The sequence below is a fragment of the Mustela nivalis genome (genome assembly GCF_964662115.1).
Source record: "Mustela nivalis genome assembly, chromosome: 1".
NCBI classification, from domain to species: Eukaryota; Metazoa; Chordata; class Mammalia; order Carnivora; family Mustelidae; genus Mustela; species Mustela nivalis.
Window position 1 is genome coordinate 157146629 of NC_139020.1, and position 17721 is coordinate 157164349.

Here is a 17721-nt window from a genome sequence, read left to right on the forward strand (position 1 = left end):
TTGTTCTTGTTCTTCTTTTTTTTGTAAAACAGTAACACTGGCAAAATATTCATTTTTAGGATAGCTAGGTGGTAGTACTATATCCAAGCATATCAACATTTTAAAAAATGTTTTAACTTCCCTTAAAATGATAATGAATTATAATGACTTAAAATGTATAAATAATAATGTGATGAGGAGAACAAATCTCTATAGGATGGAAAAATGCACTGACATACCCTGCCAAATCCCAAAGCAACTTGGCAGTTGGAAACCCCAGGTATATTAAGGGTGGGAGGGAAAAGTGAGGCTAAAAATAAGTGCATTAATCAAAAGTCTATAATAACACTTGATTTTCTTCTCTCCCACTCCTTAAGAAGCATTATGTCATCCAAACCCCAGATTAAAACAGCAGAGGATTTCCGGCTAAAGAAGCATATGAGCCCCACACAAAAGATCACAGCATTCTGGCATTGGAGGTTTCCAGGGAGTTTGCTCCATACCAAGTACTCTAGAAGGATGCCTCTTAACTGAGGAAATCCCACTCCCCCAGAGATCTCAATTGGACTTTTGATACATACACAGAGATTTATTTGTATCTGTCAGTAAGAATCACAAAATATTCAAGGAAAGTCTCCAATGAGAGTAATCAAAGAGAAAAAAAAAAAAAAAAGGACTCAGGGGCAAGGCCATGAAGGGGTGAGATATCAGGTAACAGAGAAACCTTTAAGAAAAGGTATCTCTAAAATGAGAATAGTATACTATAAAAAGGGAACAAACGGGGGGGAGAGGCTTTTTAGAAATTATTGCCAAAATCAGAAATTCATTAAACAGGTTGAGAAATAGTGAAGGTATTCTCCCTGAAAATAGAACAAAACAAGAATATGGTAATAACACAGAAAACAGTTGAGAATCAATCCACAAGCTTCAACATTTGATTGACAGGAATTTCAGAAAGAGTAAAAACAGGGGAAAAAATTGAAGAGGGAATTATCACATAACACAAGAAAATTTCCAAGAATAAAAGTAACTTGGGTCACTAGATTGAAAAATTCCACTGAGTATACTGGGGAATCGAGTGCACCAAGAATAAAGAGGTGACTTTAAAAGCTTCCAGGCATGGGGGTTTGGGAACGGATCACAGTAATGCAAGTAGTATTTACTGTAAAAGAAATAAGAATCAGACTGGAGGGACTCAGTTGGTTACATGGCTACCTTCAGCTCAGGTCATGATTCCAGAGTCCTGGGATCAAGTCCCACATCAGGCTCCTTGCTCAGCTGGGAGCGTGCTTCTTCTCCCTCTGCCTGCTGCTCCCTGTCTGTGCTCTCTCTGACAAATAAATATATAAAATTTTTAAAAAAATCAGATGGGAACCAGGCATCTACAAGTTCTGGGGAAATTTTTCAAGGTAAAATTTCAGAACCAAAGTACCAACCACCATTGAGGACAGAGAAAGATGTTTTTGATATATAAGTCCTCAATAATTTTGTCTTTCATATACTCTTTCTTGACAAGTGACTTGAAGGTATGCTGCAGTGAAATGATGGAGTTAATGAAAAAAGAGAAACATGTACAATTCAGGACACAATGAAATTCCATAGAACAATGGAACAGTGGGCAGGAAAATGTCAAGGACAGAACACTGCAGGAAGCTAGAGATCTCTTGAAGAGAAAAAAAGAGGATTCAACAGAGTACCTAATTGAATGGAGAATCTGAAAATCACTCAGAGTATGCTAAAAGCCATCAGTACAAGGGGAAAAGAAAGACAACTAAAAACTACAGTAAAAACAAAATGCAGTGTGTGTGTGTGTGTGTGTGTGTGTAGTCACAGCAAGCTACTTAGATCTGCAATATTTATATGGTCATAATAACATCCATGCTGTTTATTTTCAATTTTTAGAACAAGTCAATAAACAAAGCATAAAGGACTAACTATGGTTACAGAATAGAGTTCAAGAATCAGACTTTACATTGCAGAGGCAGAGAGGTGGAAAGGGAAGAAGAAATGGCAGGGTATAGCCCACATCTTAAAATACAGATTTAAAATACTGTTTATAGTTAAACAATAAAACCAAATATGTAAATATAATAATTTATTCTCTTCCTGATTATAAAATTCTTGTTCCTTATAGATAATGTGAAAATTACTTAAAAAATGACTTTTAATCACCCATAATTCTATAATCTATGGGATTGGGTTTGAGCCTAAGTTCTGTAGTTTACCATCTATCTGTATGGCTGTGAATGTCATTTAACCACTTACATTTTCTTATATTTCCTTCATATAACTTATCTGCTATGTTTTAACAGTATAGAGTATATGAAACATTATATGAGAACTGTACTATATACACAATTATTAATTCATTTTTTTCACTTTAAAGCATAAAGTAGATACCTACCATATGCTCTTCCATACTTCTAAATATATACTTGCTAAATGGCAGTCAGAGGGCTCCCAAAGTTGAGACTGGAATCAAATCTTAAAAGAAATCTAAAGCTAGGCTCAGTAGACAGGGGGGTGGATAAGAGGTGGTGGTAATAAGCACCGGAAACAGTGTGATCAAAGACACAGAGAAAAGCAAGCCCATGCCTCCAGTCTACAGTAAAAAGTACATGGAAAGTAGAAAGATAAGGTTGGAAAGAAACTGTGAAGACCTTAGTAAATCATGTTAAAAGGTCCAGAGAGGCTTCCTATGAAACATCAGAAGGATTTGGTAGGCCTTGTTTGCTTCTGGACTCCAGGAATTAGCACCATGTTTGCCACAGAGTGAAAAGTACTGTTGTAGCTAAAGAATGATACACAGAAAGCCAGAAATACATCCTGGATTTCCAGTTTGGGTGCTGGATAATGCTGTAATTTGTTTAAGGAGGGAATCCAGGAAAAGCAAGATATAAAAGGTTGTTTTGGGGGAACATCCAGAGCTTCTAGACCTCATTTTTTTTTTTTAAATGCCTCTGGCAATTATGTAGTACAATCCCCAGGTGTGACTTTAGGCCCTAGAGAATTCAAGAACTGGCCTCAGTGAAACAATATGCTCCCACAAATGAACAAAATACTGAATGTACTATCCGCATTTCTTTGGAAGAGGCTTTACAACTTCCATTAGATCCTCAAAGGGGCTGTGAGCCCAGAAAGATTGAGAACACTAGATGGAGGAGCAAGCAAAGTGACAGATGTGAAAAGACACCAGATTGCCTAGGCAAGGAAGGGAAGGGACCCAGAACATAGATTAGCTTTGCCCAAAAACTTGGTCCTGAGCTTGGAGGAATCCATGGGCAGTTGAGGGGTGTGAGTGTATGTAGGTCAATGATGATCCTCTCCCATGCCCCCCAAAGTACAAGATTTTATCACTTTGACATCACTGTGCTCCCCTTAATACACAACTGTTGCACCCACTTGAGACTTCTTGGCTCTACTCTTAATACCCATCAATTGTCCTGGCTCTGATAGCTCTTGGTAACTTAACAGGGCTTGAGTTCCCAACTCGCTTCTAGAAATAACAGCCAAGGGAGAAAGGAGTTGACTTCTAGGAAAAGGAAAACCTAAGCCAACAGTGACAACTAAGAGTAGTCACTTCTCATCTACCCAAAACCACCAAAAAAGGAGGGCTTTTTTGAGGGCTAGAAATAAATTGGAAGTAAGATTTGTTAGCTGAGTAAGGAAGGATCTGGCCTGGTAATCCACTAGGCTCACATGATTTGTGTAGGACTGGAGGTCCTGAACCTGGGTGCAGGTTTGTGGAAATAAAGACCTGGAAATGAAATACAGTAGAAATGTAAAAAGTAATTTTGTTGAATGGGGAATATGAAAGTATGTTGTGTAAAACTTGGTTTGCTCATATATATATTTGGTATATTCACCTAAAATACAAATATAAAGTTAGGGCACACAATCCTTACAGCCAAGGTACAGGACATCCAATGCAGCCAAGGTTGTTAGCAGCATCCTGTTTTGCTGAAACCACACAAAGCACTCTGCACATCTACATCTTTATACTAGAGCTTCCCCACTCCACCTTTGATCACATGCATTTGTGGCCTGCAGAACTGATTCGACTGAAGTGTCCCTTGTCTTGGTTATACACTGGGTTCCCCTCCAGAATTGAGGGGGAAAAAACAAACAAACAAAAACTTGACCCTGAGAATGAAAAAAAAATTTTTTTTAAGTATACTAGGTGATTTTAACATGTAGTCAAGTGAATACCACTGTTACACTACAAGGCTGGGTCAGTGATGCCCAAATCTAGCTTTACATCACAATCACCTGCATGGCCTTTTTGAACTGCCTATGAACAACAATCTTTAGCTAGGAAATCACAATCATCCATGACAAGCATTCAAATAGGAGGATGAACATACAATATAAAGCTAAAACAATTTAGCTGTCCTAAGGATCCTAACCTGGTTGGTATCTTTCAGGAAAGTGCACTTTTGGTCTTTTGACAGGTCCATGTCACAGATTTATTCCCAATCTTCAGACCTGCTCTCCCTCTCTTCTGGGCTTCCTAATCCTGCATTGGGGGGGGGGGGGAACCCAAGCTCGTTTCTCAGCAGATACATGGTATTATCTTTGGATCTCTCCACTCCCAGGTGGGGGACAGGAACAGTTACCTTCAAGGTCAGCGAATGCATGAGACTTTTTGATTCTCTTTTGAATCCTATTAATTTCTTAGAATTGTCTGTATGATTTTAGAGTGCAAACAGTGATGCACATGCTTGAATGAAAGACCATGGTTGAAGGGGAGAAAGAGGAAATATGCTTTCTTGTTTATGCCGTCTGTACATGAAAGTGCTCTGTAAAATATAAAACAAATGCGCCAACAAGAGTCCCAATGGTGGGACTTCTACATGAGAGTTGCACCAGATAGCTTATTACCAGGTAGGGCTTTTTTATATGCTTTTGCCCAGCAGGGTGAAGAGGCAGACCCAGAACTTGGGGAGACTCAAATTTCAGTCTCAGATTTGCTGCTTACTAGTCACACTGCCTAAGGCACATCCGAAAATCTGTCACCTCAGCTTCCTCACCTGAAAGAGACCATATACCTTTCTAGGCTCTCGGCAGATCTGAGTGGGAATTACAGGTGGTTAGACACAGCACAGGAGAACAGAGAACCCGGATTTAAATCCTGGATTTGAATGTAGGCTGTTCTTTGTTGTTTGACCACTTTCAGTTAAATGGGGCAAACACTTCTTTCAGTGTTCTAAGGATCTATGTGAAAGTGTAAGAGAAGAATTGGGGGACTTTGATTCTATACATGAAGGTATATAAACAAAGAATTAAGTTCTATATTAAATACAAGGCAATATTATATAGCTCTACCTATTGCATAGTTTTATAAATCATTTTTTTCCAGGAATAAAGGCTCAATGGTAACAAAAGTTTATCTTACCTTAGCCAGTTTCTTCATCTTTCTAAGTTTTCACATTCCAATACCTTTGAACTTCTCAAAAAAGTAAGGACCTTAGGAGTCCCACTCTGCCTCCTCCCTCTTCCTGTATTTCCCTGTTTGGTCCTCTCAAAATTAGGACTCCATTATTTCTTCTGAAGACCAGCCAAAAAGTGAGAATGACACTCAAACTGAGACCCTTGGCTGGTTCTGAGAAGAACGAGCATAGGTAATATGGGCATGCCTCTCTGCAAGCTTTATTCTTTGACTCCTCCATCTGGGTAGGGGACTATTAGAGGTATCTCACTATGATGGAATGCAATGAAGTCAGGGTCACTTGGGAGAGTTGTTGATGTTAGCAAATGAATACTGCCTGGCAGTATTTGCGGGCCCCGTATTTTTTCTCCATCAATCCTCAAGTGCTTGGCCACATAGACGGCAGAATGGAAGACTCATGAGATGTCCCTAGAGCTTTACCATAATAAGGTTCATGAGGTATACACAATTAAGAGAAACAGCTGTTTCCTACGTCTATCCATTTTAGGAGCAATAGATAGTTAATGTTTTGGTTTTCTTTTAATGTTTCAATTGCCTAAGGAATGGAAAGCTTATAAATGTTCACAGGTGAGTTGTTGAATTGCTACCCCATGCAGTCTCCTTAACTAATCACTGCTTCCTAACCCAAAATACTAGAATACAAGATTCAAAGTTCAGAATCCCACCACACAGCCCTATAGCAATAACCTGACCGTTGCTCAAGAAACTAAGAGTTTTAAAAAACAAGATTAAGTTAAAATACCTTTCCTCAAATAGGATCTTTATCACTTAGGGTTGTATGACCCATTTCTAAGAAAGCCACGTTCCGTTTCAAACATGACCAATGCTGGCACAGTTAAAAAAGGAGTCCTTGCCTTTAGGGGCTTAGCTTCCATGTTTTTTGTCAGCCTCTGAAATGCTTCTGTGATACATTCTTGAATACTGTTACTTTTAAGAACATGGTGGGTCTCATTTTTTAAGAGGAACAAAACAGCAAAGACGTGTCCAATTAGGGTGTAGTGGATTATGATCAATGCCTGGAGTAACAAGTACTTATTACTCAACAAGATGGGTTCTGTGGTGTCGCATGAGGTGTGAGTTAGAAATGAAAGCTGCACCACACTTGGCACACTCATAGGGCTTCTCCCCAGTGTGGGTTCTCTGGTGCACAGTGAGGCTTGACCTCTGCCGGAAGGCCTTGCCACACTCATTGCATGTGTAAGGTTTTTCCCCATTATGAATTCTCTGATGAATAAGCAGGTATGAGCTACACGTGAAGGCCTTCCCACACTCATTACACACATAAGGAAGATCTCCACTGTGAATCCTCTGATGCACAATAAGGCAAGACAGCTGACTAAAGGCTTTTCCACACTCACTGCAATCATAAGGTTTCTCTGCAGTGTGAATTCTCTGGTGCACAATAAGGTGTGAAAAACAACTAAAGGCTTTTCCACACTCTTTACACTCATATGGCTTTTCACCAGTATGGCTTCGTTGATGTACAATAAGATTTGCACTCTGGGTGAAGGCTTTGCCACAATCATTACAGGCAAAGGGCTTCTCCCCAGTGTGGATCCTCTGGTGGACAATGAGGTTTGAGCTCCGAGTAAATGTTTTCCCACACTCATTACATTCATAGCATTTTTCTGTAATGTGAACTTTCTGGTGCCGAGCAAGTTGTGAGCTATAACTGAAGGCTTTTTCACATTCACTGCACTTAAAGGTTTTTTCTAAGGAGTGGATTTTTTGATGTACGGTCAGATTTGAACTCTGAGTGAAGGCTTTCCCACATTTTGAACAAACATATGGTTTCTGTCCAGTATGGATTCGCTGATGCACAACAAGGTTTGCACTCTGAATGAAGGCTTTCCCACACTCATGACATTCGAAGGGCTTCTCCCCTGTGTGGATTCGCTGATGCACCACGAGGTTTGCACTCTGACTAAAGCCTTTCCCACACACACTACAAGTAAAAGGTTTCTGTCCAGGCTGGCTCTTCTGATTTTTTAAAGAGCTACAACTAAGACTGTATCTTTCCCCAGATTTCTGACATTTCTGATCTTCCTCTACTTTGAAGCTTTCAGGTACATGACAGTCCTTCACTGTCACATGTCTGAAATCTTTCTTTTCCCTCTTAATTCTCTGCCTCTTTAACATGTTCCCTTTTTCACAGGCTTCTCCTAACTCAGGTCCTTGAGGATTAACTTTCTGGATTCTTCCTGACTTTATGAATGGTTTTTCTGCTTCATCACATATCTCAGTTTTTGGAACCAATAACTGTGGGTTCTTGGTTTCAGCACCTGAAACAATAAGTAGAAAGTACAAATGTCAGCTGACATTCTGGCCAAGAAAAAGAACAGCATCATCAAGTGATAAATACCAGGAAGTACCTGACTTCAGTGTACATAAAATGTCAAAAGAAAGAATTCCCCCCACATCACCTCTCTCTCCCACACCCACAGCAGAATCCAATGATTCACGGTCTTTCCAGCACTTTCGGCAGACATCCAACCTACTGCCTCATGCCAGGAAAGCCATCTTCAGACAGCTCTCCTGATTGTATGATGAGGAATCTTACAAGTAAGACCAGTTATGAAGGACACCAATCTCTATCCAGGCTTGCTTCCTTACCTTAGCCACTTAGTGTGGATTTGCTTACAACCAACCAGTTAATTAGGGACATTCCATCCCCGGAAATGAAGATCTATGCAACCAAGACTTTTGTGTATGAGGAAGCTGGATATCAAAGAAGGAATAAGAATGGACACAAAGGGTCACACTGCATGCCAAAAGGACCAGAACAGCTAAGAGACCTGAAACACTGAAAGACTATGCAGCACAGAGGTTAAGAATGGGGATTGCGGGGTGCCTGGGTGGCTCAGTTGGTTAAGCAACGGCCTTTGGCTCAGGTCAAAGGCCTCTCCTGCTCTCACTGCCTCTCTCTCAAATAAATAAATAAAATCTTAAAAAAAAAGAAAGAAAAAAAAAGAACATGGATTGTGGAGCCAGACTGCTTGGTTTCAAATACCTGCTCTGCCACTTACCAGCTGCATGACTTTGGGTTAGTAATTTACTTCTCTGTGCCCGTTTCCTCATCTCCAAAGTACGGACAATATCTATCCCATAAACCCTGAAAACATTAACTGAGTTAGTCTATAGCAATGACTGAGAATAGCCTTGAAGCATAGAATGTGGCTCTGTGAGGGTCTGCAGTGACTTTGAGCTGCGCTATGGGTCCATATGTCAGGGCCCAGGAGCAAAGATGAACCTTAGGGCATAGGAGTTGTTATGGTGATTGACGGCAACCCTAGAAGAGACTAAAGAATGTGAACAGAGTAAATAGATGAACCCTTGTGCTGAGCTAGCAGCTTCACTTTGTGTCAAGAAAAGCTAATCTTTCTAAGTTTGAGACATTATACAGCCTGCTCCATTATGCCAATATCATGAAAACACCAAAACATCCTAAATTTTAAAACTCTTGACCAGTGTCTGACTGTTCTACATTGCCTCAGTACCCTAATGGTGTCAGAAAAGGGGGCCTGCAGTCAGTAACATCATAATTCTTTACGTTTGTCTCCTCTCTACCCCTACTACCCTTGATCTAAGAATGTGCACCCCGGAGCCTAGTGTTAGAAGAATAAACCTTTCAACAGTATTTGAATTATACCAAGCTCAAGAGCACTACCCAGATCAGAAGAAACAAGGGCAATCAGCAGTGGGAGGCAAGCCTCCAGAGGGGAGATGTTTCTACTGATGTCAGCTTAAAAGCAGGAAAGCTGTGCAGCAGCTGTAGAGGGGAGAATCTAGCATCTACAAAACATCCCACCAGCACAGACCAGGCAATTCTCCAACCTAGGAGATGAGTGAGTCAGAGGGATTTCAGGATACAAAGTATCAAGGGCAGGCAGGGAAACAGCCCACTATGCCTGGTTATGACAACAGTTACATGACACTCCCATCACAATCATTCAGATAAAGATGGGTGATGCTAGAAAAAGGCAATACAATACCTGAGGGCTGCATATAGCAGAGCACTGAATGTGCCAACAACAAATACTAAAATGCTACTATTTTTCCAGTTATTTCTATTCCTACTCTTCTGGTATCTTTCTCACATCTATTCTATTTTTCTCCCTGTAGTTTAACTGCCCTTACCTCATTTTTTTCCCTTATTTTTTTAACTGAAGTATAATTAACATACAGTCTTAGGTTAGTTTCAAGTGTACAACATATTAATTCAAAAATTCCATACATACATTCCATGCTCACCACCTTAAGTAGAGTCACTATCTGTCTCCATATCTTCTTTCTTATTTTTTTCCCCACTATCTCTTTCCCCTACTGCCTCTTCATTTCTCCTCTCTTGGTTTTTATTTTAAAAATTAGTGTGTGTGAAATATTCCGATTTTTTCCTTGTAATTGTTTCATGTGTCTTCTACTTTTCTTTTGCTCATTACTTTCTTCTCTTTTATGTTCTCTACTTCTCTTTTCCCCATACATCTCACCTAATTTTTCTTGTTTCTAACATCCCCCCCACACTCTTTTTCATTTCCTTCTTCTTTCCTTTAGCCCCGTATCATCACTTAACCCATCCCCCATCAAGCTTCTCTCCAACAAGAGCAAAGTCCAAGAATTCTTCAGTCTATGACCTCAGTTCCATCCCCTGACCTCATTCCTACCTGTTTTACCTTGAGATTGAGAACACTAGAAAGACATGAAAGAGAAGACTGGTGGGAATTATAGACCAATTAGAACCAATAAGAGAAACAATTCCTTTTATTTGCATCATGCTCTCTGTCAAAATTATTACAGAAGCAGGTACAACTGTGGCCTACAAAGGTCTCCATGTATTGGTTATTTAACAGTTGCATCACAGGGATGAAGAGCGAGGATCTTGGACAATGCCCAGGGTATAAGAAAAGGAAAGAAGGCTCATTCTGTGTACTCAAGCTCAAATCCCCTTGGGTTATTAATTAGCCAATAGTGTAGAATCTATACCTCTCACTTATTTTGAGATGGTATTTTTCCTTTTTTGGATCTTGAAGGATTATTGTAACCCTAGTAAAGAAATAAACTAAAAATGTACTTATAATCAACTACAGGATAGGCAAAGTAATAACTTTTGAAATCAATTCTTTCCTTTCATTTCTTTAAAAAGAGATCTGAAATGCCATTCAAGTCTGCCATCTTACCTGGTGAATGTATTATACAATAGGAAAGGTAATTTAATTTACTAAATTTGTAAGTCATTAATTAGATTTACAAAAGCCATGTGTTTATCAAGATTTTATACATAAGATTAGGAAGTCTGCCTACTTAGGTGTTTGAAATGTTTTAAAGAATTGTATCTTAAATTTGAAACTTAATACATTTTATATATTTTTATTTGAGAATGAAAATGAGGAAATTTTTATATAAAGAAATTGATATGTAGGTAGAACAAAATGCTTTAAAAAGTTTTAAAAAACTGTAAAACCTGAGGTTAACGAAACATGAATCAAAGAAAAAGTACAAATATTCTCATTTTTATAAAAATTTTTCTAGGTATATAAGTAGAATAAAAATAAATTATGTTTAAATGTTTAAAAACTTGGTTTTAAATGCAAAACTTTAATAAATTCAATTGTAATTAACACATAGGAAACCGCAGATAAAACTCTTTCAAATGTTAACCACCAGTAACACATCAAAATTTCCAAAACGTATTCATGTGTATTATACATTTTATCATCAAGATGAAACTATTTTCCTTCACCGTGTGAGAGCTTAAAAAAAAAAAAAAAAAAAAAAGACATGACTGTTTTATTCACCCTTATTCATCTATCACACTACCCAACACATAGCAAGCAGGCCCCCGCAAAATCCTGTTTTACTGAATGAATACACTCCAACTGACAGGAAATGGACGTTGAGAGAGAAAGAACTTGTTCAAGGTCACAGAATTATCAAACGCAGGGCAGCAACTGCATTCAGATCTTTCTCTTAATTCCTAGAGCTCTTGTCACTGCTGTTACCTGCTGCTATGCAAGCAGCTGGCAGCACACAGAAAGGTAAATTTTGACTTGGAACAGCGTCTTGAGGTAGGAGGCAAAGAAGGAAAACAGTGACTGGGGGATGGGTGTCAGTGCTAGAGTTAACACAGTGAATGACCACCAAAGCAAGTAAACAGAAAAGAAGTGATAATACACAAAATGTACCAGAGAGAATGGAATAGACAGCAGAAAGTAGGCAACAGAAGCTGCTGACAGGGGGAATGATTAAAGAAGAGACAAGAAAATGAAAAGTAATAATCCTAACCTTCTACACAATACTGACTTAAGAAAGTGGTCAGTTTCAACATGGATGGAACTAGAGCGTATCATGCTTAGCGAAATAAGTCAAGCAGAGAAAGACAACTATCATATGATCTCCCTGATACGAGGAAGTGGTGATGCAACATGGGGGCTTAAGTGGGTAAGAGAAGAATCAATGAAACAAGATGGGATTGGGAGGGAGACAAACCATAAGTGACTCTTAATCTCACAAAACAAACTGAGGGTTGTTGGGGGGAGGGGGGTTGGGAGAAGGGGGGTGGGGTTATGGACATTGGGGAGGGTATGTGCTTTGGTGAGTGCTGTGAAGTGTGTAAACCTGGAGATTCACAGACCTGTACCCCTGGGGATAAAAATATATGTTTATAAAAAATAAAAAATTAAAAAAAACAAAAATAAAATAAAATAAAAAGAAAAAATAAAATAAAATAAAAGCTTTTGGCAATAAAAAAAAAAAAGAAAGTGGTCAGTTTGAGGAATGGGTTAAAGAGCAGAGTGGGTTCAAAATATTCAGGTGTAGCTCTGTACCAGGTAGATTTATTGAATGTGAGTGCCAGAAGGGCCTTGGCAGTCATCCAGAGATTACTTCTACAACACAGGACCCATGGATACCATATTCTTGACCCACAGTTACACATCACTCCTCCATAGGTAAGCTTCTGTCATTGCCAGCCAGACATATCCTGAGTCCTAGCTTAGAGACAGAACCAGGTAATAAGCCAGCCATTTGTACCATCCATGAAGACCTAGCTTTGAGCATCAGCAAAGCTGACACACCTGCTCAAAATCCTCTGGAATCTGCATGAAGATTTATAAAAACAGAACATTTCCAGGATATTTCTTCAAAATCACCACAAAAACTGACGATTCCTATCTTAGCTAGCACCAACCAATGATAAACACGAAGCATATGAAGAGGATGCGTCTCCGTGTGTAAATAGATCTAAAACTTGCTAATCATTAAATGTGATTAAAGGAGAATTTGGAGTCCACCTGTGTTTGTCTGATGTCTTAAGACTGTGTGCAAAATAAGTCAACTCCTGTGACAAATGCATATGCATCTTTTGGCATTCCTCTATCCAGCTCTCCCTGATAGTATACCTCAATACTCCATGCTTCTTAAGTTAGGAGACCAGACCACCAATCTCTGAATAGATTTTTGAGAAACCCAAGTGGTCAGATTATGAATCCGGGGGTTGAGCCTTACCTAGAGAGGTCATGATCCCATGAGTCTCCAGTATCTCACTCTTGGCCAGAGTCCCTGGTAATGAGTAGCTGCCAATGGCTGAGGTAGCAGGTGCTTCCTGTGTTGCTTTCAGGATGACAGCCATGTCCCAAAACAAGTTTGGACCCTAAAGACAAGAAAGCATAGGTCAGTTTATGAGGGGATTGTCAGTGGGAGGTGCTCTGATTAGTTCTGAAGATGAAACATAAGTACCTATTCCTGGAGACCATAAAAAACACATTTTTAAAAAGATTTTTAACTTGAAAACAAAAACAAACAAACGAACAAAAATAAAGGAAAATAAAGTCAGGGTCTTCTCTGATCCCCAGCATGAGTCAGAGAATCAAGCCTGCAATGTTCTTCTCTATCACTTTGATTTCACTGCATTGCCCACTCTTGCATCCAAAACTAGCTTGCCAGAGAATACATGAAAAGAGCATATGAGGAGGTTTTCCAGGGTAGAGTTTTCTGAGGTCTAAAGATCAGAGAAGCAAGATTATGATCTTTGGGAAAGAGATTTCCGGCTAGTGATGGTAAGGAGCAATGTTTGAAAACATTACAGAACACAGTACAGTGTATAGCCTCGCTACATGAAATGCAACTCACAGATCACCATCACCTGGGAATCTGTGAAAAGTACAGAATCTTAACCCAGACCTTCTGAATCAGTCAGAATCTGCATTTTAACTAGACCTCCTGGTGATTAAAATTTGAGATATTAAATCATATTAAATTTTAAGAAGCATAAGTTAGAGCTATCAGATTCTGACTGGAGTGTCACCTGAAGAGTTTTTAAAAAACACAGATGTCTGAGTCGCACAGCAAGATTCTCATTTAATTGGAATCAAGTATGGCATGAGCTTCACAATTTTCTAAAAATCTCCCCAATTAATTCTGTGTAGCAAGGTTTGAGAACCACTAGTTTACAGAAAGCACTAAATGTCCCATCAATCAGAAAAAACTGTTTCTATTATATTCCAAAGGCCTAAAGGCCAGAGACCTAGCCAGGAAATAATGCTCCAGATGTGGAAGCAGAGGGACATAGTCCCCTCTGAAACCACTTGAGGTCTTCAGGTCTCTCCTCCCACTCTCCTCCCAGACCACTATTTACCTTTTTCTCCTGTTCTGATATATCAAGGCCTGTCTGAGGACCTTCCCCAGAAGCCCAGATTTTTATGTTCTCAGAGTGTACTTGTTGGCTGGATGCCTGACCCATGAAGTTTTCTTCCTCTTCCTCCTCCTTTTTCACTGTCAATGAGCCCCAGGGAGCTAAGGCCATGGCCTCTCTTGGTTGTGCACTCATCTTCTTTGCTCAGGACAGGAACTCTTAAAGCTGGGGACTGCCCAGCAGAGGTCAAGCCCCATCTAATCTTTAAGTTTCAAAAACTTCTTTCCGAATTTCTTCCCAGGGCCAAGATGAAGGCTGTCTACTGAAAAACCAGAAAACATTAGTATCAAGCAGAGGTTTCTCTGGGTACCGTTAAGCCTACTGGCCAACTCACCAGTGCTTAGGCAGCAGTCACTACAGCAAGAGTCAGCTCTAGTCTGACTCATAGGATGGAGAGAGTTCAACCGCAAACATGTAATTTATTCCCACAGTAATCACATTACAAACAGCTTTATATAATGTTTGTTGATTTTTTCCTGATTATACAGTTAATGTATTTTTATTGTAAAACTTGAAAAATACAGAAAATGACTAAGAAATATCAGCCCTACTCCACCCTCAAAAAGCTGGAGCACTGAATCTAAGATATTTCTTTTAAGAGAAAACTTTAAACCACTGACAACTATGAATTCTTAAACTTTTTGTTTTTAACTATGGGGATATATATTTTCACAATTATCACCATGATTTTTTGGTTTTCTTTTGTTTTTTTAAAATACACAATAGCATAAACTAAAGAATCTCAAGAAAAAGACTGAGAGTAGGGACACCATTTAGGGGTGGTCATCTCTAGGTGCCTGTGTTTATTTACAGGTAGTTTGAACTCCTTCTTGTTTGATGTTTACTTTTTCCATTTCTTCCAAATGCCTCATATTACTCTTAAGATTAAAAAAAAAAAAGAAGAAGAAGAAGCTTTATATTACCATTCTTCATGGTTATTTTTAGTAGCTATACAATAATCTATAGTATTAATTCTCCTAATTTGTCATTCTCATCCAAAAAGGATCAAGAAATATGTGTAAGTAAATACATGCCCTACACACATACAAACTGTAGTTATCAATCATCAATGTTTTCTCTCCATTTCCATTCAGATAATGTATACCTTTACATATACTGCTTATTTTCCCCCAGAGATTAGATCACACTCGTGCATTTTTCTGCATTTAAACTCAATTTCTATATTTTGCATTCTATTCCACAGTCTTATATAGATCTTTCAGTTTAATTACATGCAGAACTACCTCATTCTGGCATAGTATTCTGAATTACAGCTATATTATAACTTAACCAACCCTATTTATGAGCCATTACTTTAGTGAAAGGAGTTTTGATTGTTTCCAGTTTATAATCTTAACAATGTTAAATTTTTTTCTGTGCAAACTTTTTTCTTCTGCTGAATTATACCTTCAGGACAGAGCGATTACTAGTTTAAGGATTTCATGGTTGATATACAGTGCTAAATTGCTTTCTAAAAGGATCACACCAAATCACACCACCAACACCCTTGTATCAGAGCCAAGCCAGCAGACCTTTGTTGTTTTTGTTGTTTAATCGGTGAATAAAACGAGTTTACTAGTTTACTTTACAATGAAGAAATTAAAATTTTTCTATTCCCCTTCAGTTTTATTGGGGGGGGGGGTGTGCCAAATTTTATTAAGTTCACTTTTGCTATTATTGAAGTAATCCCATGCTTTCTCCTATGTTAACTTACTGGAAATTTACCGGACACACGGAATTTCTTACATAAGGCAATAATACTTTCACTCCTGGAACAATTCTCAATCCTGGAGGCTTATTCTTTCCATGACTAGTATATTCTACCATGTATGAGGCCCTTCACACTCATCTCACCTGCTTACAGGGGGAATGCCTCCTTCGAGCACTCTTACGCGGCCGCTGACTAAACTCCCATCGCCTCCACACCAGATAGCAGTCCCCTATCAAGGGCTTCCCTTTCAGCGTCTTTTCCCTATTTCCAGATGTGGCAACCCACCTCCTCCCCCCGCCTTCATACCTCAAACAGCCCTGTTTCCGTGGCGAGCCTGGCCCCTGGTGCTGTCCGTGTCCAGACCCCCAGCAGGCGGCAGCCGTGTTCCTAAAGTGGTGGGACGCGGAGCCGCCCTAGGGACAGACAACCCTGGGTCCCCGAAGGGAGGTCGCCGCAGTCCGCCCCCGGGATGGCCTCTCCCGCACCTGCGACGTCCGTGCCCACCCCGGCCAACCCCACTGACCGTGTTCACGGAAGAGAGACGACCGGAGCTCGCGGCCTTTGTAGCAAAAGGCTGGCAGGATCCAACGAACTACGCCTGGCGGCGCGAGAACAATGACCGGACAGGAAGTGCCTCGAGACGGGCTTCCGGCTTCCCAAGTCGCCAGGCCGGCCTCTCTAGGAATCTCGGAGGTGCTGTCTTCTCGGTGGGTGTCCAATACAGCCTCGGACCAGGGATGGGAGCAAGTGTTAGGGAGGGTGCAGGTGTATTGTGACCCTGAGCTTCAGCGAAGGGTATATCCCCACTCGGCAGTGCTTACGCGAGGCGCATACGCAGGAGCCTGAAGCCAGAAAGCATTTGTCTCTGAAAACTCTGATAATTTTGCCTCAAACGTTTTATTTTGAAATACAAACGGTACAGAAAAGTTGAAAGAATGGTACCACGAATACCTGTATCCTGTATCTGGACTCAACATGTGGCTACGTTTTCCTTCTCTCTATATATATATACTGAAAAATATTTTGAAAGTTGTAAGCATCAAACCACTTCATTCCAAACACCAAAATGCATCCTTTAATAATATTATTCTCCAAACGTTATACCACCACCATTACATAATGGTAAGAAAATTAACAATTTCCTAATATCATCTAATATCCAGTCATATTCAAATCTCCCCAACTATCCTAAAATGTGTATTTCATCATTTTGCTTTCAAATCGGTTTCACACAGTGCATTTGGTTATGGCTTTTTTAAAGTCTTGTTTTACCTTTCAAAGACACCCAGGAAGTTAGAAAGATAATACCCTTCCCCCAGTTTCCCTCAACAAGCACAACTTAAGTAATTATTAATATAAAATCAAGAAATTGACACCGGTACAATGTTTGTGTAGACTTCTACATCATTTTACCACGTGTATTTGTGTAATCACTACCACAATCAAGATACACTACTGTTCCAACATTACAAAGACCTTCCTAAGTGCTACCCCTCTCTCTCCCTCCTATTCCCTCCCACCATCCCCAGCCTCTGGCAACCACTAATCTTTTACCTCTATATAGTTTTGTCATTTTATATTATATAAATAGAATCATACAGAATACAACCTTTAGAGATTGGATTTTTTTTTTCAAACTCAGCATAATTTTCTTTAAATTCACTTGTCATTGCAGCAATGGGTCATTCCATTTTATTACAGAGTAGTAAGTATTCATGGTATAAATAGAATACTGTTCTGAAGGGGCGCCTGGGTGGCTCAATTAAGTGGCTGCCTCAGCTCAGGTCATGATCTGGGGGTCCTGGGATGAAGCCTCGCATCCAGCCGCCTGCTCAGCTGGAAGCCTGGTTATCCCACTCCCACTCCCCTGCTTGTGCTCCCTCTCTCGCTGTGTCT

At 39.7% G+C, this 17721-nt stretch overlaps 1 protein-coding gene across 2 annotated transcripts; it reads right to left on the minus strand.

Annotated features, from left to right (window-relative positions):
- Nucleotides 1-1840: 1840 nt before the first annotated feature.
- On the minus strand, nucleotides 1841-16648 carry ZNF35 (zinc finger protein 35). 2 transcript variants are annotated; one of them, XM_082746344.1, is made up of 4 exons: nucleotides 16349-16648; nucleotides 14058-14373; nucleotides 12929-13073; nucleotides 1841-7710 (listed from the first exon to the last, which is right to left on the minus strand). In XM_082746344.1, exons 2-4 carry the CDS (start codon nucleotides 14247-14249, stop codon nucleotides 6464-6466), a joined length of 1584 nt encoding a protein of 527 aa, XP_082602470.1. In that variant the 5' UTR covers nucleotides 14250-14373; nucleotides 16349-16648; the 3' UTR covers nucleotides 1841-6463. The 2 variants fall into 2 exon arrangements, with proteins under 2 accessions (XP_082602470.1, XP_082602471.1); XM_082746345.1 differs by having other exon boundaries at nucleotides 14058-14376.
- Between the last annotated feature and the right edge of the window lie 1073 nt (nucleotides 16649-17721).

Excerpts from the sequence above, each read along its gene's own strand:
- ZNF35 (XM_082746344.1), bottom strand. The coding sequence starts at position 14,249 with ATGAGTGCACAACCAAGAGAGGCCATGGCCTTAGCTCCCTGGGGCTCA. Across the intron at positions 13,074-14,057 it reads TATCAGAACAGGAGAAAAAG|GGTCCAAACTTGTTTTGGGA; the intron begins GTAAATAGTGGT and ends TCTTGTCTTTAG. Across the intron at positions 7,711-12,928 it reads TGGGATCATGACCTCTCTAG|GTGCTGAAACCAAGAACCCA; the intron begins GTAAGGCTCAAC and ends TTATTGTTTCAG.